The 24,360-nt window shown below is 44.1% G+C and overlaps 1 protein-coding gene and 2 pseudogenes across 1 annotated transcript; 2 read left to right on the top strand and 1 right to left on the bottom strand.

The window, feature by feature from the left end:
- Positions 1–2,638: 2,638 nt before the first annotated feature.
- LOC136516644 (putative receptor-like protein kinase At3g47110) lies at positions 2,639–7,074 on the top strand (annotated as a pseudogene).
- Positions 2,934–4,361, top strand: LOC136516645 (serine/threonine-protein kinase Aurora-1-like; annotated as a pseudogene).
- A 705-nt stretch (positions 7,075–7,779) lies between the features above and the next one.
- On the bottom strand, positions 7,780–10,806 carry LOC136517643 (pentatricopeptide repeat-containing protein At3g49170, chloroplastic-like). Its single transcript, XM_066511262.1, is given in 3 exon segments — positions 7,780–9,777; positions 10,015–10,500; positions 10,503–10,806. Coding segments are annotated over 3 exon segments (2,463 nt in total). The 5' UTR covers positions 10,672–10,806; the 3' UTR covers positions 7,780–7,969.
- Positions 10,807–24,360: the final 13,554 nt, after the last annotated feature.

The raw sequence follows: 24,360 nt of genomic DNA, 5'->3' as shown, positions 1-24,360 counted from the left end.
CTCTAACACAGCAAATTCTGACCTGGCTATACTTGGGATGCCAATAGCTCTGACCCACACTGATTGAAGCACCTGGAAAGCACCAGGTTCCATGTTGGATTCCTCCACCACAGCCATGATATCAGCGGTGACAAATTTGATTTTCCCCATCTTAGTGAGCAGATTCAGGGCAATTCTTGAGGGGAGGGTTGCTAAAAACTCACTCTCTGAGATTCTCTCAACATCCTAGTTCCATTTTGAATCCATAAGGTACTGCAATTCTATTGTGATTCGAAGCTTAGTACCTCTACCTTCAAGTACAGAGCTAATAGCTCTAATAGGGGCCCCTTCTTTCTGCTTAGTATCAGCTTTAGGATCTGGTAGATTCAGAGCATAGAAAAGCTAGCCAGGCATACCAATAGCGCATAGTTATAAACCTTTGTTTGATTTGTACGAGCACTGATTAGATTTGTGACCAGTAGTTCGACAACTATAGTAGAAAGTGTCATTCTTACAGTTTGACCAGTGGTGCCCATCTTGATTGCAATTGAAACATTTCATTGGAGCACCAGAATACTGACCTTGGCTTTGGTATCCTCCCTATTGTGGATTGTAATTTCTACGCCTATCCTTAATCTTCTGCCTCAAGTCACCTTCAGTCATCTGCCAGACGTCTCTGTCCTCACAGAAGTTACCTCCACGTTTGTGCCCTTAGAAATCAGCTTGGTCCATATCTCTAGAAGTCTGGCAAGGATACCTCAACTCTTTATCATTGAAATTGGGCGAATGACCTTCACGGTGGTTAGCCTCACGACCTTCCCTGGAATCACGAGGGTATGAATCACGCCTATCCCGCGCATCGCAGCCATCCCTAGTATCTCGGTGAGGGCCGTCCCAGCGCTGGAAATCACGAGCCCGGTCACCTTCTCTCCCATCCCGGAATGGCATACCTCTCTTATCCATCTTCTTTTTGGTGACCTCAAGGAAAGACCTGCCATCAGTGGTGGCTGGGTGGACACGACGCATATGCTTAGCTTGGCTACCAAATCTTCTAACCTCAGCCGCACTCGCCGGAAAATGCTGCGCCTTCGGATCCCAAACCCTAGCGGCGGCGACCCAAACCCATCTGGAGGACGGATTCGATGAGAAGACCGGAGGAGGGGAATACGAGTGGGAGAAAAGGTCTTCTATAGATGGGCCTTGACAGGCCGGCCCAACAAGTTGTTTACCTTTCTCCTCCTTCGTCAACTTTCTTCCGCGCCCTTCGATGGAGCTCTTCTCTGTCAATGGTGGATTCAAGCTCCAACCGCTGCCCTGCTCCACAATACCTCGATTCATCCCATGGATCTCACTGAGACGAGTCTCCGGAGGCTGTAACTCCATCATAATCTGATCAATATCTCGAATATATCTCTCGTCATCCCGCGCAGAGTTCCAAGTGAAATAGAGCGGAAGATTGCCAACCACGACCGAGCTAGGATTAGGCGAAGCAATAGGAGGGAGGTATTGACATTGCAGATGTTTCTCCATGGCCTCATCTCTGGGTTGCGAGTGTTTAGGCAAGCCAAACGCAACCTTTGTGATATTGCGACGCGAACTCAAAGGGGGAAAGTGCTCCGTGTTCATCCAACCCTCCAAATTCATCTCCAAATCCAGGGGAGACGATCGTACCTGGCTGGAGGCAAGGGATGGCGTACGCCGCACATACTCCCGTCGTGGATTGCCCCCGCTCGGGTCCAGTGGAGGTCTATGGCTCTGAGGCGACACCGCAAATGGGGGAACCGCAAGCGTGAGTGTGCGATTTCCCATGCCGTCGGTCGAGAAACAGGGGTCAAACCGACGAGCATCAAACGGCGAACTCAATCTCCTACTTTTGGGCGGAGATGATCGGCAAGATCTCCGACGATCACCGGAGAGAGGGGGCTGGGGTCTCGCTCCTAGCGAAGACTTCGACTCTAGACTCTGTTTGTGTGGTTAGTTTGATGGTTCCGGGAGCATCCTCTATCTGTTTATGCATTTGGGTAACTGGAATTGAATTAGTTTCTTGGATGTAGTAAGTTTACCTTTGCTCCCTGTTTCTGATGATTATCTTCTTCCTCTTCCTGTGGTTTAGCCTTTGTTTCCCCTTCTCCTTTGTCCTCGTCGTCTGTTTTTGTGTGATCTGATGTTGGCTTCTTCGCCCTTGCGAGTTATCGAACGTTATATTTGAAATGCGAATCAAAATTACTATTTTTGTTGTGTTTCTTCTAGCATTATGCGCGTGTTTAGTTCCCTGAATTTGAGAATTTGAGCTACTATAGCACTTTCGTTTTTATTTGGCAAATAGTGTTCAATCATGGACTAATTAGGTTCGAAACGTTCGTCTCGTAATTTCCAACCAAACTGTGTAATTAGTTTTTTTTTTTCGTCTACATTTAATACTCCATGCATGTATCGTAAAATTCGATGTAATGGCTACTGTAGCACTTTTTAGGAATTTAGTGTGAGAACTAAACGCTATGTCCGCGTGAGATCAAACAAGCGACTGTTCGCCCAGCGAGGCAAGCCAGAGTGCTCGCCCGGCAACCAAAGTCCAAACGTGCCATACGGCTCCTGATGGCGAAGTCTCTATTTTCTCCGCTGACGACTCTTGCGATTTTGGTCGCATCGCATCCCATCATTTCCTGGGACCTCATTTCCTCCTTCCTCCCAATCCTCCGGTCACGCTCACGACTCAATCTCCCGTTCCAACAACGTCCATGGCGGCCGCCGCCTCCGGCTCCGCCACCGGCGGCGGGGCCCGGCTCGTGGACCGCTGCATCGACGCGGCAGCGCGCGGCCCCGCCACTGTGGAGGCCTGGCGCCGGCAGCGCCGCTCCCTGGAGCGCCTCCCGGCCCCGCTCGCCGACGCGCTCTTCCGCCGCCTCGCCGCGCGTCGCCTCCTCTTCCCCTCCCTCCTCGAGTATGCTCACTGCACCGTTTTTTAAACTCGTCCTCGCGCTGCCTAGTCAAGATGCTCGACGCCCGGATAGGGGAGTTTATGGCTTTTTGCCATTTTTCGCCTCGCCTCGCCGCTCCCGGTCCCCCATCTCTACCCATGCCTCCTTCCCCTCCGCGCCGCTCTTCCAGCCATGACGATCGCCACAGAGTCGCGCGGCAGCGAGGACGGTTTTCCATGCGAACGAGAAGCGATGGGTACTGTCTGATTTCGAGGTTGGGAACCTCTTGGGAGGGCCAATTTTAGCCATGCTTATCTAGCTAGAGAAAAGAGTAGTAGTCAGATTGTGGCTTTGAAAGTTCTTTTCAAGAGCCAGCTCAAACAATCTCAGGTCGAGCATCTGCTCCCAATGTTCTTTGCCTGTATGGGTACTTCTATGACCAGACCCGGGTTTACCTAATCCTGGAATATGCTGCCAAGGGTGTACAAGGAGCAGTGTTTTCCTAAACGCTAAACGGTAAACAGTTAGTCACCTACCGTTTAGCCATTATTCGGGCAAAACGTCCCATTAAACGGGCTAAACGGCCAATTAAACGGGGTAAATGGGTGATTAAACGGAAACGGCGCACCACCGTGTAGCGTTTACATGGTGTTTAAACGGGCTAAACGACCGTTTAGGCGAACAGTGACAAGGAGTTGACAAGATGCAAGCATTTCTGGGAGAGGCGTTCAGCAACTTTTATTCCATCATTGGCTAGAGCTCCGATCTACCTTCATGGGAAGCATGTTATCCATCAGGACATCAAACCAGAAAAATCTTTGGTTGGAGCCTTGGGTCAACTCAAAATTGCCGACTTTGGCTGGTCTGTGCGCACCTTCAACAGAAGACGGATTATGTGAGTACATGATCACCATGTTGACATATGGAACCTGGGTATTTTGTGTTATGAATTCCTTTATGTGGTCCCACCTTTTGAAGGTAAGGAGCACTCAGAAACATACAGAAGGATAGTAATTGGAACCTTCCGTTTCACCTGCCACAGAGGACTTGATTTCTTAGATGCAGCTTCCCCACCACAAGGTTCTTGAGCACCGATGGATTGTCTAGAATGCCGACCCTTCCGGCATGTACAGAGGGTAGAACTTCCACCAATTCGAGGGGAGTGATTCTTTCCACTGTTGTTTATGGCTCCAGCCCTACCAACTAAGCTTCTGTCGCCCGAACTCCCCAACCCAAATTGCATCTTGTAGCACCATGTAGCTCAATGGATATACCAGGCAATGTGGATTAGCGTTTGTGTGATGGGTCCTGTGACCTTGTATGGCAAATGGCGCTACTAATGTAGCATTCCCTGTTGAACAACCTTCTTACTCATTTATATGAATACTATATACCTGTTAAAAAAATGTCCTGTACCTTCTTGTTGGGTTTGCTATTGTTCCTCATGTTGGTTCGTGGCTGAATCATGTCTGCCATCATGTGTAGGGTGTTTGGCCGGTCGGTGGAGGAGGTTGACCTGAGTGGATTTCTGTCCGTGGATTCTGAGTGGCTGGCGTACCTCGGCTCCTTCCGGTACCTGAGAGTCCTGAAGTTGGCGGACTGCAAGAACGTCGACAATGACGCTGTCTGGTCGCTCTCTGGTGAGATGCTGAAACTTCTTTGATCATATGATTACACTGTGGGCATGGGTGGATCCAGAATACAGAACCATCGATGTCATGTCACTAGTGTTCAAAAGAACGATTGCTGGTCATGTTTCTCTTAGATCAACACTTTAGCCTTGGGCGTACCCAGTGCAGAGAGCTCCCGCTCTGTGCGGGGTCTGGGGAAGGGTGTCAGTGGCAAGCCTTACCCTCGCCTGTGCAATGAGAGTGGATTTTTAAAATCCATTGCTGTCAAGTGACATCATGAAAATAGCCTTGCTTTGCCCCTGCTTTTGAGTTCTATTATTTGCAATATAATTTCCTTGTTATTTTAGGAATGAACACATTAAAGGAGCTGGACTTGTCAAGGTGCAAAAAGATCTCTGATGCTGGCATCAAACATATAGTGACCATTGAAAGCTTGGAGAAGCTGCACTTATCTGAGACTGAATTGACGGACAATGGAGTGATGCTCATTTCTTCACTGACAAATCTAAGTTTCCTTGATCTGGGTGGAATTCTCATGACAGACAAAAGCCTAGAGTCTTTACAGGTATGAAGTCTTATGGTGTGCCACCGTTTTCTTTTGCTATCTAGGTGCCTGTGTTGGAATTGCCAACCATACATTCAATCTACTAATATGTGCCAACTGATTTCTTTTTGGTTGCATGTACCAGAGATTTCTTATAGTTGTATTATTGTTCTAGGAATTGACAAGACTTGAGCATCTTGATATATGGGGTAGTGAAACTACAAATGAGGGAGCTTCTGCTCTGAAATCCTATGCAAGGCTGCTATTCTTGAATCCTTGCGTTGACACGTGTCAACCATTTATCAATTCCTCCAACCACACGCTGTCTAAATATGAGCAACTGCGAAATTCATTCTATTTGTGCTGAGGATTCTGAAGTTTCTGTTCCTCTAGAAAACTTTATTGTCTCTGCAGCTACATTTGGCAATATTGATAAAGTATTTTCTAGCATCCAAGGCAAGCTCACTGACACATTTGGACTTGTCTAGCTGCAAGTTAAGCAGCTTGTCTTTCTTGGAAAAGATGAAAAATCTAGAGCATCTGGACCTTAGCTACAACATAATAACTGATGGTGCAATTGAACATATTGCGAAGCTTGGAACAAACTTGCAATATTTGAGCCTCAAGAATACTGGAATAACTTCACAGGCACTATGTATTCTGGCAGGGACAGTTCCAAACCTCACCTCACTGTCTTTAGCTAATACAAAAATTGATGACTCTGCTCTAGCATATATTGGCATGATACCGTTGCTGCGAACGATAGATTTAAGCCAGACAAGTATCAAAGGTTGTGCTCTTGCTTACTAAATATTTTGTTTCCTTGATTACATCAATTTACTTTCTGCCGCAGAAAAATAAATTTTATCTTATGGCAGGTTTTGTTCACACTGAAGTAAATTCGGAGAAGTTGTTGTCTATGTCTGCATTTGAGCATCTCAAATATCTGGAAAGTCTAAATTTGGAGGATACACCGCTATCAGCTGAAGTTATACCTCCCTTGGCATCCTTTGCAGCACTGAAATATTTGTACCTGAAAAGTGATTTCTTGTCTGATCCTGCCTTGCATGCGCTCTCTGCTGCCTCCAATTTGATCCACCTTGGGTTCTGCGGGAATATATTGTCGAGCTCGGGGCTTTTACAATTTGTACCCCCTGCCACACTCTGTGTGTTGGATTTAAGTGGCTGTTGGATCTTAACAGGCGATGCTATTTCAACATTCTGTAAGCGTCATCCTACGATTGAATTGAGGCATGAGCTCATGCAGGAAGTTCAGGCAAATCTTGGTGGTTCCCAACTTCGTAAACCTAGACGTAGACGATCACCACATGTGAAAGCAGAAGTTGGAAACAGTTTTACTGGCCCAAGTAGGCTACACGATATCTGTTTTGTAGGTGAGGATGCAAGATATTCTGTCGTGTCCCTTCACTTCCTGTTAGAAATACAGTCCTAGTTGAAGCTTTGCATTTTACAATATATTGATAACCAGTTTGCCTTTTGTTTGAACAGATGAAAGGATAAAATACAGCAAGGAGGAATTTATGGAGCTGCAAAGCCTTGCTAATCCAAATTCGTTAATGCTTGGTGTGTGGCTTCCACCAGAACTGCAAAGGCCCAAATGATAATTTTGGATCTTAATTTCTTATGCATTTGCTGCCAGCATATCATATAATCTTCCTTTGGTTTTGTCCTAAGTCAAACTTTTGAAAATGAAGCATCAAACATGTTAGTTCCAAATTATAGTTCACTTTGGTTTTGTCCTAAGTCAAACTTTTCTAGCTTTGACCAAATGTTAGTTCTAAATTATAGTTCACTTTGGTTTTGTCCTAAGTCAAACTTTTCTATCTTTGACCAAATGTTTTGAAAATATATTAACATATATGCATTCAAATAATGCTCTATCCAAATGTATTTCATGAAGAATCTAAAGAAACCAATTTGATGTTCTAGATGTTGGTACATTTTTCTTTAAACTTGGTCAAACATAAACAAGTTTGACTTAGGAAACTATAAGTTGGAACTATAATTGGAGTACAAACTAGAGTTAGCACAAACAAACAGTCAATCATATGGTTAGAAAAGGTGGGTCTTGGTCTGTCCTGCTGCAAATATGCCAAAACAGATGGTCAATCAATTAATTTTGCCATTTGCATTGGGCTCTCATCAGTTGATCATGAATCCAGCTCTCTGATTTGTGATATTAATATCTTTCTCTGGAGTTTCCTTTTGGTCACGTGAAACCTTTTACACCCTTTGGCCTTTGGGCGCTTTGTAACTAAGGGAATTTCATTGTGGTCTACCATTGTCCATGTAAACATTTTCATGGGTGTATATCCTTACGACACCCATTCTGTGCCTTTTTTTAATCAAAGTTCAATGAAAGAATTACCTTACTCAACAAGCTTGTTATGGTTTATAATCGTGTAATGATTTACAAGCTTTCATGGCTGTACTGTATGCTTAAACTCACATATGCAAGCAGTTATATGTTGATTCATCCATAAAATGATATTAATAGCATGCAGATATGAGTTTATCTTGCCTATTTTGGACATGTTTATCTTGATTTGCAATGAAATTTACATGAAAGTTGTTTTCATCACCTGTAGTCGGCAATTAGGTTCTGAAAATTCTGCTTTCATCTTGCGATGCCAGTCAACCAAACTGATGGTAAAGCCAAAACAATTTACATTTATGGTGATAGGAGGGTGCATATAACTGTACAAATTCTATAACCGTAGTATAAACTATCACAACAACTCATGCTTTGTATAAACTATGATTTTGTTAAGTGCTACAGAAATTATGAACATGGCCGTTCACTGCCAATAATGGTATGGTGCGCCAGAACTCTGTACATGGCTCTTCAGCTAAACGTGATTACGTGAGCCAGCTTGTTACCAGTATTCTCTGCATGAGCATTCCCCATCCTTCATCCTGTGGAATCTGTTGCTATCTCTCAATATTATCTCCCTACCAGTAGCCTTAGAGACATACTTGAGTGCTGAATGACAATCAGCGCATACACGGAGGTTCTTAAAGATCCTTATTGGCTTTGTTGCTGATGTACAACTGATCAAACCGAATGCAACAGCAATCTTCTCGCTGTGCTGAAGCAGACACAGCTCCTTAAGCTCATCCGACATGTCATGGAGCACTATGCTGGTGTCTGGTACATAGCCCATGACTTTGATTTCTCTTATCAGTGTATCCAACTTCGTATAGATCTCTGCTTGTGGATGGTTGGTATCACCAGCTCGAAACTCGTGAATGGTGTTCTCAACATGCATCCAGCTCAACCCTTTTTCTTTCATCAGATTTTTATCCCTCATTAGACTCCTTATCCTAGCTACTTGATCCCACAAACCAGCATCTGCATACAAGTTGGAGAGCCAGACATAGGGGGCTGGATCTAGTGGTTCGAGCTGTATGACGTGGTTAGCAGCAATCACACCGATATCCATGTTGTTGTGGGTCTTACAGGCACCAAGGAGTGTCTTCCAGACCAATGCGTCTGCTTGACAAGGCATTTCGTTGATGAAATCTAGTGCTTCTTCAACAAGGCCTGATCGCCCAAGCAGATCAACCATGCAAGCATAATGCTCCATCCTTGGTATGAGTCCATGATCCTTCTGCATCATTGTAAAGCGTTCCTTCCCTTCTTTAACTAGACCGGCATGACTACATGCAGATAAAACAGCAATGTATGTGACATCATTTGGTTTCACCCCAGCTGCGATCATATCATGAAACAATTCCAGAGCTCTCGCTGCATACCCATGTTTCGCCAAACCACTAATCATTGAAGTCCATGAGATCACATTATGGTCATTCATTTCATCAAAGGCTTGGCAAGCATCTACTAGGTATCCACATCTAGAATACATAGACACAAGAGAGTTGCCTATGGCTCTATCTGACACAAATCCAGCCTTCAGTGAGAGGGCATGCAGCTGTTGGCCTCTGGTTAGTAACCCTACACTAGCGGCGGCACTGATCAGACTAGCAAATGTGAAAGTGTTGTTTCCTAACTCCATTCTTTCAATCTGATAATCTTGATAAGTGTTGCTCCTCCCAACTCCGTCTAAATTGCAGCTGAAGGGTACCATGTTCTTTTCATACAGCTGGTCAAACGCATGTCTAGCTTCCTCCATGGAACCAGATTCAGCATACATGCTTACTAGAGCATTCCCAACAACGTTTAAGTCAGCTAGGCTGGATTTGACGCAGTGGGTATGAACTTGCCTGCCTGAATCTTGATCACCAAGGTTAGCACACGCCTTAAGCATACTAGAATATGTGATTTGGTTTGGTCTGATGCCTTCATTTAACATCTCGCAAAACAGTACCATCACCTGGTTGTCCTGCGATCCACGATGCACATACCCTGACAAAAGTGCTGTCCATGACATCACATTATGCTTTGGCGTCCGATTGAAGACTTTCCTCGCATTGTGCAAGGACTGTCCATTGTGAGACTTTGCATACATGTCCACAAGTCCACAGCTCACGCAACTGTCTGATTCCAGTCCAAGCCTGAGCGCTAGAGAGTGCAGTTGTTGCCCCAACCTGAATGATCCCAACTCTGCACAAGCCGATAACATACTGCTCATGGTGTACTGATCCGGCTGAAATCCATCCTCCAACATGTCAAGAAACAATTCTGAAGCCTCGTCAGAATAGCCACTTTGCGCATATCGTGTAAGGCCCCGTTTAGTTGCCAAAAAATTTTGCATAATAACTGTCATATCGAATCTTGCGGCACATGCATGGAGTACTAAATGTAGACGAAAAAAAAAAACTAATTACACAGTTGGTCGAGAAATCGCGAGACGAAACTTTTAAACCTAATTAATCCATAATTAGACACTAATTACCAAATACAAACGAAATGCTACAGTGAGCCAAAATCCAAAAATTTTTGGATCTAAACGCACCCTAATCAGCAATGTCCAGACGACAACCGTCCTCTCGAACAATCCATCAAACACCCTGCGCGCCGCCACCAAATCCCCATTCTTCGCGAACATGTCAATCAGAGCGCAACCCACCGAGACGTCAGTGCCCCAGAAACCCAACTCGAACACCAAACCAAGAACCGCGCCACCAGCCGAGCGGAAGAGCTCGGTGACGAAGCAGGCCTGGGCCGCGGCGCACAGCGTGAACGCGTTCGGCAGGAGACCCTCCTCGAGCGTCTCGCCGAACAGGCGGAGCGCCTCCGCCTCCGCGCCGTTTCGCGAGAGGCAGGACGCCATGGCCGTCCAGGAGACGAGGTCCCGCAGGCCGACGGGCATTCCATCGAACACGCTGCGCGCGGCGGCCACGGCGCCGCACTTGGAGTAGAGCGTGAGGAGCGAGTTGGCGACGACGGCGTCGGACTCGAGGAGTGACCCGGTGCGGAGGAGGCGGGCGTGGAGAGCGCGGCCGCGGCCGTGAGGAGCGCCGCCGCTTCGGAGGGCTGGAGAGCCTCCTGCCCGGCTGCGGGCGTGGTAAGGGGCTTGCGGTGGCGGGGATAGGAGGCGACGGGGCTGTGGGCGGGAGGTGAAGATGGAGATGGCGGTGGGAGACTGGGGGAGAGGGTGGAACGGACGGTGGCCATGGTGGGGATAGGAGGCGATGGTGATGTCGTTGGATAACTCCCAGCATTCTAGACTATTGACTCTCGAGCGTGGTGCTAAGATTTTTTTTTTCTTAGTTCAACTTTTACGTAATTATATTTGAGCATGTTTACGATCGGAGAAATACTTTTGCATAAGAAGGCATAGTAAAATTATTTCTCATATTAATCATCTAAGTTACATTCTGCCTAAGTTCTTAATCATGACTTGGAGATCTTTAGGGAAGCTGTCAAAACATTCGTTTGCACAGCTTTTTAAAATGTCCGCCAAGAATTCCATCCTCAGTGAAGTTGATAGTTGTACATGGCAGATAATAAGCTAAATTATTAATTTCCTCGTCGTAAACAACTCCTGACACCTGTCATTCATAAATCGTACCCATCAGTAAAACTCGCAAAGAGCAAGCAATGGCAGCGGCGATCCTGGTGCTGCAGGACGGGCATTCAGCAGGCGCTCGCCTCCACCATAAATCAAATAGTATAGTCCTAAAAATTATAGACCAGTCTAAAAATCATTTTTTAGTAGTGTATAATGATTAGATTAGTATTAGCAATTGTTTATAGCTAAACTCTAAGACATGAAAGTCATCAGGGATCAGAAAACTCAAATAACCATGAGAGATGACAGCTGTGAAAAGACATCAGGAATTGAGTCCTCCAACATATTGTGTGATAAATCCCTAAAAATATATTAGAATTCAGAACCACAAATTTATCTTCACTAACTAAAATTCCCTGCAGAATTAACGTGACTGAAAACATGTAGTTACAAATACTCGAGTGCTTTGAGTTTGGCAAAGTAAAATGATACATCTCCGTTCAACCCGCTGAATGAAAGATGTCTGTGTAAACATCCAAAAGTTCAGATGACATAATTCAGACGAAAGTGTTGTTTATACTGAAAGCATACCTGCGATGTTGGTGATATCGCTTAGCGCATCGCGTGTATCTCCAGGCGTAGTCATTGCGAAGTACCAGCGAGGATCTTTAGCCAGCAGTAGTGGCGGGTAGCAGGGTTTCCTCCAAGATAAGATAATTAGGTACAGATTTAAGTGAATATTTGGTTTGGCACAGAACTAATTTGACATTATGTGTCAAATACAAATTTAACAGACTTGTAAATTGGCATACCTTGCATCAAAATTAAGCCGGAAACATATGTTATCTGTGTTAGCTTTAAACTGTGCTAATAACTGAATCTGTAACCAGAGTACCAGACAGAGCACATGACTGAAACTTCAAAGCATGAAAGTCAAGGAGGACCACATAGTAGGATCTTAAAAAACATGCAAGGGAGGTATATCTTTTTCCTCTTTCCTTCTACTTATTTTTCTTTTATATAGACAGACCCCAAAAGTGAGTACTGAAATGTAGCTCAAGCATTCATCATGAAATTTTACAAAAGGGAAGAACAACAATAAAAATTCATTGCACTTATAAAAAATAAAATATATGTCCTCAAGTTCCAGCTACAACTCAGACTTAATTGCTATATAGCATACTACTATATAACATTGACATTTCGTCAAACAATTCCATGGCATAATAAGCTGTGGTAGATGTTGTAGGGCCTAGAAGCTATAGCAGTTAGAGCCATAGTCTTAGACTTTTAAGGAAGAATGAAAACACAAATAGCATAGAGCCATCATACTAGATTTTGAACCTAGGATCATTTTAATACAGGCGGATTCTGAAAGATAAGTACTAAATAGTGTTAATGTATTTGGCTGTGAAGCAAACCAATAATTCTTTTTGGGAAGAAGCAAACAAATAAACTGATGTTAGCATTAAGATTTCTAAATACGGATAGCTGCTTAGGCAACTTAATCATTTTTGCAATCATTAACTGAACAAAGCAAGCTAAAACTGAATCAGTCGCCACAACAGATCATATAGCTTCCAAGATCAAACTCGAACAGCTAATTCCTAACTATACCACTAAAATATGTCCGAACAATAAAAATTAGTCACGAGAGAATATTCTTTCTGTTCATTATCAATTAGGAATTAGAACAATAAAAAAAGAATTTGGAAAAGAAGGGAAGAAAACGCTAGCCTCAGAAATAAACAAAATGGCATCATTTGATGTTTCACAGTCAGTAAGCAGAACATGAAATGGACAAAATGCCATCCGCTGTAAAAATCCAAGGTGTCAGCACATATAGAAAATTGTGCCAGGACTTCAAGGAAGCTCCATCGGACATAACTTAGGGAGGGGATGCTATATATGATAACCAAATAGATTAGTAGTACATATAGACTCATGAAGCATGATGGGGATAGGGAACGTCTAAGAATAGTTTTTTGCCAATGGGGAAGTTGAGGCACAGAAACTTATAATATCTTGAGAAAGCCAGCAGGAAAACAATGTCTCTGTTTGTGGTGCTAGCAGGGAGTAAAAAACATGCTTCCTCATTTCTCCAATTCTGTACATGGAAGGCACCCAAAGAAGATTGAAAGGATCAAGATGCCCAAGAGGAGGGTGAATTGGGCTAATTCTAAAATTTTTTGCAATAATTAAATCCTATGATTAGCCCACTTCACCCCTTGCGCCTAGAAAGTATTTCTATTGTTCTACAGCACAAAAGTTTAGCAACATATATTCCAATCCTACTCTAGCATGATAATTATATGAATGTAAAAACAAGAATTGAATTGTTCAAAGTAAATGCTTAAAGTAAAGAGAGAAGGAGAAACACAACGATGTTTTACCGAGGTATCGAAGAGTCGTAACTCTCCACTAGTCCTCGTTGGAGCACCCGCACAAGGGTGTAGCTCCCCCTTGATCCGCGCAAGGATCAAGTGCTCTCTATGGGTTGATTCTTTGACACTCCGTCACAGTGAATCACCCAAACCGCTCACAACTTGAGTTGGGTCATCCACAAGCTCCGCCGGATGATCACTAAGCTCCCAATCACCACCAAGCCGTCTAGGTGATGGCGATCACCAAGAGTAACAAGCACAAACTCTCACTTGACCACGACAAGCCTAATGAGAAGGGTGGATGCACATTTTGCTACTCTTGCATTCACTAATGAGGCCTCTCTCTTGGATTCTTAAATCTCAATCACCTCACTAGGACCTTGCTCTTCTTGGCACTCTCAAGGGTGTTTCTCAGCTATTGGAATGAGAAAAAATGATCCCTCATATGAATAGAGGAAGTATTTATACACCCTTGTTCAAAATGAACCGTTATGTGCCTCTACGGGGTGACCGAACGCTTTGGTCAAGGTGACCAGACGCTCTGGTCAATTCACCCGCCACTGAGCAGTTTAAGTTGTGACCAGACACTGGCCAACGTCCGGTCAGCACTGACCGGACATGTCCGATCACGAAAACTGCCCTCTGGAACCTTACTGATGTTGACCAAACTCTAGAACCCTGCGTCTAGTCACATTTCACTCAGTGTCCGGTCGCATCCAGATGACTTCACCTTGATCAAATGAACTGATCGGACTCTGTGCCAGCATTCGGTCACACCGAAACTAGCGTCCGATCAACATTTGACCCTCCATTCACTTCCAACTCGTAATCATATGCGAATGAAGTTTGCTCCAATTGATCTAAGGGCTATTTAGGAGCTACCTAGTGCTAGATTTGACAAGTGTGCACCACACCTAACCCACTATACTCACCTAGGTCAAGCTACCCGTCCATACCCCCCTTAATAGTATGGCCAAAGAAAAAACAAAGTCCTAAACTACTCTAAGTGTCTCTTCAACACCAAACGATACATAGAACTAGTCCATCCTTAACCTTGTCGTCCATCCTTTGAAAACTGAAACGATATCCATCGTAGGGGCATGACAACCATGATTGCCCAATCAATTTCCATTACCATGACCTAACTTAATTGCATATGCAAAACACACGTCAGTCACATTAATCACGTATTGTCATTAATCACCGAAACCCAACTAGGGGTCTAGATGCTTTCAATCTCCCCTGTTTTGGTGATTGATGACAATATAACCTCGAGTATGTAAAAGCGATGAGGTTTTTAACATGCTTAGTTCATATAAGCTTTTGATAATAAGGACAAAAGAGTTAGGCAAGCTTATATGATCCAAGCCAACATGATGTACTCAATAGATATGAAATAAGCATGAGTACAAGTAATAAAGCTCATTTGCATCGGAGTGAAACGTGGAAGCAAAGCAAATGAGCATAATCCAAGTGATATGACATATATAAAGATCAAAGTAGAGAGCACACATGTCACATATCACATAAATATCACATATCACAATCACATTAATATCACGATTATGATCACACTTATGTAGTTCAATGCATAATAGTAAACATGAATGCATAATAAGTATCACACATAAAACTCCAAATGTAATAGATAAGCTAATAGATAAGCTCCCCCTAAATGTATCGCTCCCGCTAAGTCTACCATACTCGATCCCTCTTCCCCTTTGGCATCAAACACCAAAACCTAAGGGTTGGTCGGCGGTGTTGCAACGGACGAGTCGGGCACTGAGGTGCGATGAGCGATCTGGAATTGTGTGCCATCATCATCTGATCCTAAGCCCTAAGTAGTCTGACCCTCTGTGGTTGGAAGCAACGCTAAAGCGGTCTGGGTTGGATTAGGAACTGGTGCGGCCTATGACTCTACAGGTATGACTATGGCAGGCGGCTCTGATGATGCAACTGATGAATGGAGCGTCTCTATAGTCCCCATAATAGGAGCAACTTTGGAAGGACCAGGGACATGTAGATATGGCGGAGTAGGCTGCCCTGTCAACTCACTGAAGGTAGCACCAAGGCTCCTAGAGACTAAGGTATCTAGCACAAGCAACAAGAAAGTATGAGCCAGTGTGAAGCTCATCTGAAGAGGTGTGAACTGTGGGGCTATCACTAGCGAGGCAAACCACTAGGACACCTACTTTATAGGTGAAGGAAACTATGCTGCTGGCTATCTCTAACTCTAAAGCCCACTAGGCTATAAAGCCAGAGTCATTGAAGTGGTGGCAGGCTGGCCTATCTGGGGTGAAGGCTATGGCGGTGGTGCCCCAATGGCAGTAACAACATGCTACATAAACCCAAGTAACTATTGCTAAATAAGAAGCTACTGCTACTGCATGGCCTCCTGCTGCTACTAAATAGCCAACTGCTGACTCTAGAACTCATCCTGTCTAGCCTGAACCTGTGCTAAAGCAGTAGCTGTCTCCTAGGCCTAGCGAGCCTGATCCTGCCTCATCCACTCAAGGATAGCAAGTAGAGCGGGGTCTATCTGTGGTGCAGGTAGAGCTAAACTGGAGCTACCGGCCTCATGGTCATGTCGTCGTGGAGGCATCTAAGGGATATCCTGGTAGTCATCATTTGAGCTATCACTAGGGTCGCTCTCGACCATCCCCTCCTACTAAGCATCTAACTACTCCTCCTCTATAGCCACAATGCCTCTGATAGTCTCATCCTGCTGGGCTATAGTCTCTGGCACCTCTAGGCGATAGCACGGCTAGCTAGGTGCACTTGGCCTGCTATGATGGAGCATCTAGGTCAAGTTATATGCAAGGAACTCAGTAGTAGCACCAGAATACTCTGCCAATATCTCTAGAGGCCTCACTATAACTGCCCTGTGAATCAGAAAGGTAATCTAGTGTGCATAAGGCAGCTGTCTGTGTCCTCTAAATCCCTCAGCAAGGGTATCCTCCATCTTAGAAAGTATGACATCCCAAACATCAAAGACAGTCTGCTGCATCAGGGTGTTCAGTAGCCACAACTAAATGCAAGTCAATCCCTTGCGATATCCCATCCTTGGAAGTAGGGTCCACCTCATGATAGCATCTAGCAGTCTGGTTGTAGTAGTAAGATCCTTGGGAGTCCTGCTCGACCCCTCGCCGAATGGCTCTGTGAAGCACTGGCGGACCAGATCTGTAGGAGGCACAAGACCGCCATGATGGCATCTAGAAGGCTCTGTATGTCCATAGCAAACCTCGTGAATGCAGATGGGTGACTCCTGTAGCCTAAGTATCTCTCTAACACTAAAGTTGATTAGCCTGTAGTCTCAGGCTCTGAATGCAAAGTGAATGAACCTATGAGCTGGGTCAATCCAAAGTGTAGCATAGAACTCTCGAACCCAAGATGGAACGTATCTACCTGTCCATCCAAGTAGATCTATCAGCCCTGTCAAGTAAGAGAGGTGTGGACGTATCTGCTCTCCTGCAGCTGCTACAATGGCCTCAATAGAATAGACCCTCTGAGACCTAAATGCAACCCCACTGTTAAGATATGCATTATAAAAGTCCTCATGCAGTGGTGTGTAGAAACCCCCAGAAGCACGCTCATCCCTCCTAGGCAGGAACCACTCCTTGAACTACACAAATCTGAGCTACTGCACTTGCTTGGCCATGGCAGCCCTCAAATCTAGATGAGTCACTAGAGGCGGCCCCTGTGGTCTAGGAGGCAGACGAGAACCCCTGTGTTGTGTCTCTGCCCTTGGTGTCACCTAGGTATGGGTACGACTAGAGCGGTAAAGCTATGGTGCCTACTCTGTCTCCTCTGCCTACTCTCCCTCCTGAGCTTGCTCTGTTTGCTGCTGTGGCTCTCCCTGAGGCTGTGTCTCCTCCAAAGCAACATGGCGTCCCCCAAGCATGATAGTCCTAATAGGACTACCATGATGATGCTCAACCTACTCTATAGCTGCCCTCTATGCTGGTGAAAGCTGATCTACAATCTGAACTCCACTCCTAGCACCTCCTCTCTCTACACACTCGGTGGCGGCTAGAACTGTGGCTGCTCTCACTGTATCAGCATCTGCATACTTCTGCTTTTTTGATGTGATCTTCTTCATCTCCTTGCCTTTCACATTAGTAGGCAAGTGAGGCGAAGGCCTCAGATCCTCATCACCTAGACCACCTCCGGTGTTCTTAACATGAGCCATCTAGAACGAACTTCTGCCTTGGACAAGAAACAATTGTCAACTGTCACTTTCGAGGCTTGGCCTTGATCCATACTTGTGAGCTTGGCCTCGAGTTGACTGACAACTGCCAAAGTGACCTCAGAAACACCGACTTGCTGCACGTTAGAATAGATCGGATATATGAATAAGAGATAAATGCACCGTAGGTCCATCAACTTTTTGCGCTATGTCATTCAGGTCCAATAACTCTAAAAGTGTAGATTTGAGTACATAAACTTTTTAAGTTGTGCCATTTAGGTCCAAACCCCTCTGTTTGGGGAATAGATCCTACGTGGCAATACATGTCAGCAGCCATCGTGCGCCAGAGGTCATGTGAGCAGCACGTGTGGGCCCTTTGCCAATATCCCCCCTATGCTTTCCATTCCCTTACTCTTCACCCCTTCCTCTCCCTTCCCTTCGAGGCCATCGTCACTCCCTGCATTTCAGATGATGCTGGGGCACTAGGTGGGACGACAGAGGCGGCGGGTGGTACCAACGATGACGTAGCCGGTGGAGGTGGTGAAGATTCTGTGGGGGTGGTGGTGGTGTCGAGCGCTGACTGCTGCGCCAATCATAGGCGGTTGACGCGATGGTGGCCTCTTTGCGAGCACTGGGGGCAAAGGCGCCATAGTATGGTGAGTTCTTCTATGTCATGAACTCTAAAATTGGTTGGTTTAGGAGGTATTTCTTGCGTTGATTAGCTCACTTGTTGTAGAAAATATCTTCTTTTGTCGGCTAGGGTTTCATGTATTGGTCATTTATGCTGTAGATTTTGGTGTTTTCGTCTATAGGCACTGATGACAAAGAATTCGTAGTGGAAATGCATCATGGGGGGTTCTTTGTTTCTCAAGGGTTAAACAAAGCCTATCTATAAGAAAGAGTTAGTTGGTTTGACCACATAGAAGTTGCAATATGGTCTCCTCTTTTCATAGAGCAACTTGTTTTTAAGTTACACTACCCAAAGAATCCAAACATGAAGGTGTTCTAGCTGCTACCTGGGAAGAATCTTTCAAATGGGTTGAGATTAATTTGGTCTGACACAGACACAATGGTAATGTCCTCATTAGTTCACAAATTTAAGAATTTTGTGTTGTATTTGGACCATGATGACAACCTTTCTGGTTTACAATGGGATGACAATGTTGCAAACCCATTGAGCTCACCTCCTAAGGTTTTCAGTCTAATGAAGACTATGCATATGGACAATGCAAATAGTGGGAGCTTTGGTGATGACAGAGATGATGACAGTGCTGGTAATGACAGTGAAGAGGACCCTAATTTTGCTGATTCTAACTACGAACTGGATGCAGATGATGATGACCTTTTTCAGTATGTAGATGATGAAGAAGAAAGATAAGGGCAAGAAAGCTTTCAGTGTTGTATCAAATGTTGAAGATGGCATGTCAACAGAAGATGATGAGCTACAATTGCCTAAATCAGATGATGAAGGTGGAGAAAGCCTAAGGTTTGAGACTTTTAGAGAGCAGGATATGCATAACTCAATATTTAAGTTGGGTCAATTGTTTGCAACCCCTGAGATTCTAAGGAAAGCAATTACAGAATATAGTTTGAAGCATAGGGTTGAAATTAAATTGCCAAGGAATGAGAAGAATAGGATTGAGGCACATTGTGTAGAAGGTTGTCCTTGGAAGTTGTATGCTTAAGTGGATAGCAGATACCCTGGTATGGTTATCAAGCAATTCAATGGACAACACACATGCCAAAAAAAGTGGGTTTTGAAGAGGTACACATCAAGATGGCTTGCTGACAAGTATCTAGAAACATTTAGGGTAGATCAAAAGATGAGCCTCACAAATTTTGCTAGGACAGTATAGAGGGACTAGAACATAACTCCATCAAGGTCCAAGCTTGCTAGAGCTAAAAGATTAGCTATGAAGAAAGTTATGGGAGATGAGGTGGAGCAATACAAGTTACTTTGGGACTATGGTCATGAACTTAGAAGAAGTAACCCAGGCAGCAGCTTCTTTCTGAACCTGGATGGCAATGTATTTAGCACATTATACATGTCATTGGATGCATGTAAAAGAAGTTTCTTGACTACATGTAGGCCTATCATATGCTTGGATGGATGCCACATTAAGACTAAGTATGGTGGACAAATACTAACAGCTGTGGGCATTGATCCAAATGGATGTATCTTCCCAATTGCCATTGGAATAGTGGAAGTGGAATTACTAGTGACATGGAAGTGGTTTTTGGAGACACTAAAAAATGACCTCGGCATAGATAACACATATCCTTGGACCATCATGATAGATAAACAAAAGGTGAAACACATCACTATATACTTTGTTGTAGTTGTTTGCTAGGTGAAAACACCATTTTCATATGTTTGTACTTTTGTTTTCAGGGTCTTATTCCAACAGTTCAATAGGTCTTCCTTGATTCTGAACATAGGTTCTGTGTCAGACACCTATATTCCAACTTCAACACCACTTCAAAGGTGAAAATCTCAAGAACCAGCTTTGGTGTTGTGCAAGGTCAAGTTCAATACCTCAGTTCAATAGGAACATGGAGAAAATGAAGACCATGGATCATAAGGCCTATGAATGGTTGCACAAGATGCCTTTCAACACCTGGGTCAGAGCTTACTTCAGCACTTTTCCAAAGTGTGACCTGTTGCTGAACAATAGCTGTGAAGTGTTCAATAGTTATATCTTGGAGGCAAGGGAGATGCCAATTCTTAGTATGCTAGAGTAGATCAAGGGACAACTAATGTCTAGATTCTACAAAAAGCTGAGGGAGGTGGGAGAAGAGTGGCAGGGACCCATCTGTCCTAAGATAAAGAAGATAATTAATAGGAACACATAATGGGCCAATACATGTTATGCAATGCCCGCTGGACAGGGCATATTCTAGGTACAAGATAGGGACTATAGTTTCATAGTGGACATTGAAAGCATCTAGGCCCTAGTTGGGTTTCGGTGATTAATGACAATACATGATTACTATGACTAACGTATGTTTTGCAGAGGCAATTAAGTTAGGTCATGGTAATGAAGATCGATTGGGCTATCATGGTGGTCATGCCCCTCGATGGAAATCATTTTGGTTTTCAAAGGATGGACAACAAGGTTAAGGATGGACTAGTTCTAAGTGTCATTTGGTGTTGAAGAGACACTTAGAGTAGTTTAGGACTTTGTTTTTTTTCCTTTGGCCATACTATTAAGGGGGGGTATGGACGATAGCTTGACCTAGGTGAGTCTAGTGGGTTAGGTGTGGTGCACGCTTGCTAAACCTAGCACTAATAGCTCCTAAAAAGCCCTTAGATCCATTGGAGCAAACTTCATTCATGTATGATCAAAAGTTGGAAGTGAATGGAGGGTCAAATGCTGACCGGACGCCGGCTTTGGTGTGACCGGACGCTAGCGCAGAGTTCGGTTAGTTCATTTGATCAAAGTAAGGTTCTAGAGAGGGAAAATCATGACCGGACACATCCGGTCAGTGCTGACTAGACGCTGGCCAGCGTCCGATCACACTTTAAACACTAGAGTTCAGGGTGAACTAACCGACACGTCCGATCAACATGACCGGAGCGTCCGGTCACCCCGCAGAGGCACATAACGGTTCGTTTTTCAGCCCATGTTATAAATACTTCCTCCATTCGTGTGTGGGGGTACTTTTGCTCATTTCAACAGCTGAGAAACACCTTTGAGAGTGCCAAGAATAGCAAGGTCCTAGTGAGATGATTGAGATTTGAGAATCCCAAAGAGAGCCCTTATTAGTGAGATCAAGAGTAGCAAAGTGTGCATCCACCCTTCTCATTAGGCTTGTCATGGTCAAGTGAGAGTTCGTGCTTTTTACTCTTGGTGATCGCCATCACCTAGATGGCTTGGTGGTGATTGGGAGATTGGTGATCATCCAGCAGTACTTGTGGATGACCCAACTTAAGTTATGAGCGGTTGTGGGTGATTCACCGCGATGGAGTGTCAAAGAATCAACCCGTCAAGAGCACTTGATCCTTGCGTGGATCAAGGGGGAGCTACACCCTTGCGTGGGTGCTCCAACGAGGACTAGTGGGGAGTGGCGACTCTCCGATACCTCGGCAAAACATCACCGCGTTTCTCCTTCTCTCTTTACTTTGAGCAATTCAATTCTTGTCATTTATATTCCTAGAATTGCCATGCTAGAGTAGGATTGAAACTTAGGGTGCTAAACTTTTGTGCATTAGATCAATAGAAACACTTTCTAGGCACAAGGGGTTAATTGGGCTAACCGTAGAGGTTAATTATTGCAAAGAAATTTAGAATTAGCCCAATTCACCCCCCTCTTGGGCATCTTGATCCTTTCAATTGGTATCAGAGCCTTGTGCTTACGTATTTAGGCCTAACCGCCTAGTGAAAGATGTCTCACGGGGATGGACCTCCTCCTATCTTTGAGGGAGATGATTTTCCGTATTGGAAAATTCGCATGGAGGCGTATCTAGAAGCTCTAGATGTTGGAATACTTAGAGCTGCCTCACAAGGTTTCCCAAAACCTCAGGATGCCACACACCCACAAGGCGATGAGTTGAATTATGAAAAATATAATGCAAAGGCTAGAAACACCATATTTAGAGGCCTTTGTAAAGATGTGTTCAATCGAGTGAGGAACCACAAAGACGCCCATGCACTATGGTCGGACGTTTGTCCACTCCTTGAGGGAACAAAGAGTGAGCATGAGGAATGCTATCATCTTGTCATGAAAAAGCTTAACTCTTTTGATATGCTTCCTAAAGAATGTGCTAATGAAATATATTCATGTTTGAATGTTCTTGTAGAGGAAGTCAATGGGCTTGGACTAACTCAAATGCAACCATCCGATGTTGTAAGAAAGATCTTGAGTGTCCTTCCCATTGACAAATATGGGCACATTGTGACCGTGCTTCATCAAGGTGATCTTTCCACCGCTACACCAACACAAATCTTGGGAAAGATCAATGCTCATGAGATGTACATGCACATCACACCTCAAGATGGCTCATCCTCTAACAAGAAGAAAGAAAAGGACTTAGCATTCAAAGCTAGTCAAGAGAAGGGAAAAGCAAGGCTTGAGTATGAGAGCTCAAGTGATGATGAAGTTGATGATGCAAGCCTTGCTCTCATGGTGAGAAAAACCACCAAGATGCTAAAGAAGCTCAACAAGAGTGGCATCAAGTTTGATGACAAGAAGAAGTTCTTCACTAGCTCTAGAAGGAAGCCAATCTCCAAGATGGATTGCTACAATTGTGGAGAACTTGGTCATCTAGCTCACCAATGCACAAAGCCCAAGAAAGACAAGTTCAAGAACAAGAACAAGTGCAAAAAAGATGACTCAAGTGATGAAGATGAGAAGAAGAAAGACAAGCCATACAAGAAGAGAGATGACAAGAAGAAGGACTTCCACAAGAAGAAGAGTGGAAAGGCATACATCGTTGGTGATTGGCTCACGGACATTGATCCATTGTTATTGACTCTTCATCATCTTCACCGCCACCATCGCCATCTTCCTCTACACACCTATGCCTTATGGCCAAGGGTGAATGCAAGGTATCAAATGATGATGAGAGTAGTGGTGATGAACATGCTAGTAATGATGATAGCGATAGTGATGATGATGAATATGAATCACCTTCTTATGATGATCTTGTTAAATTGCTAAATAAATACTCCAAGATTATTATAAAGACTAGAGCTAAGAATGACAAGCTAGAAGTTAAAAATGATTCTCTTTTAGCTAAATGTGATATAGCCAAAAAGGCTAGTGTTGAGCTTAGAGAAGCAAATGAAGCTGTGTCATCCAAACTCAAGGAGCTCAAATCTTCTAAGAAAGAGCTTAAAGATAAACATGATAAACTTGAGAGGATGCATAAAGAGCTCATCACTAGCCATAATATGCTAAAAGATGAATATACTACTCTTAAGATTAATCATGATAATCTTGTTATTGCTCAAGAATATTTATCCAATGAGCCACATGATGCTACTAAGAATGTTGTTAAGATTGATATAGGTACATCATGTGATGATTTGATCATTGAGAGCATTGAGCAAAGTTCTAGTAGCAAGGGCAAGCAAGTGGTTGAGGCCGATGATTATGATGAATTTGTCAAGCTCAAGAATGACAATGAAAAGCTCAAGAAAGATCTTGAAGAGATCAAAAGTCACAACACTATTGTGCTAGAAACTCTTAATCATGATGGTGAGTTGATGCTTGAGAATGAGAAGCTCAAAGAAGAAAATAAGAAGCTCAAGGAAAATAAAAACAATGATGCTCTTAAGAAAGAGAACAAGAAGCTCAAGTTGGAGAAAGAGCATCTCAAGATTGGATTGAGCAAGTTCACTAGAGGCAAGTATCTTAAAAGTGAGCTACTAATGAACACTATCATGAAGATGGATAGAAGTGGCATTGGGTACATGGCAAACAAAGAGAAGATGGCTCAAGCTCAACAACAACAAAAGTGAAAGCCAAAGAAGTGTTTTGAGTGTGGACAAGAAGGCCACTTTGCTCATGAGTGCCAAACTCCACCACCACAACCCTTGCCCAAGCATGCTAGACCTTTTGCCTTCAATGCTCACTACATGCTTAGAAGGGATTCTAGTGGAAAGATGAAAGTCATGTTCTTAGGACCTCCCAACAAGAATAGGCCTAAGAAAATTTGGGTTGCTAAGTCACTTGTTGAGAAGGTGAAGGGCCCTCAATAAGTTTGGGTTCCTAAAGCTTGATCTCTTGTGTGTAGGTGAACTACAAGACCGGTGGAAGTCATTGGGTTATTGATAGTG

The sequence above is a fragment of the Miscanthus floridulus genome, chromosome 17 (genome assembly GCF_019320115.1).
Source record: "Miscanthus floridulus cultivar M001 chromosome 17, ASM1932011v1, whole genome shotgun sequence".
Taxonomy (NCBI): domain Eukaryota; kingdom Viridiplantae; phylum Streptophyta; class Magnoliopsida; order Poales; family Poaceae; genus Miscanthus; species Miscanthus floridulus.
This window is presented reverse-complemented; position numbering and strand designations above follow the sequence as displayed.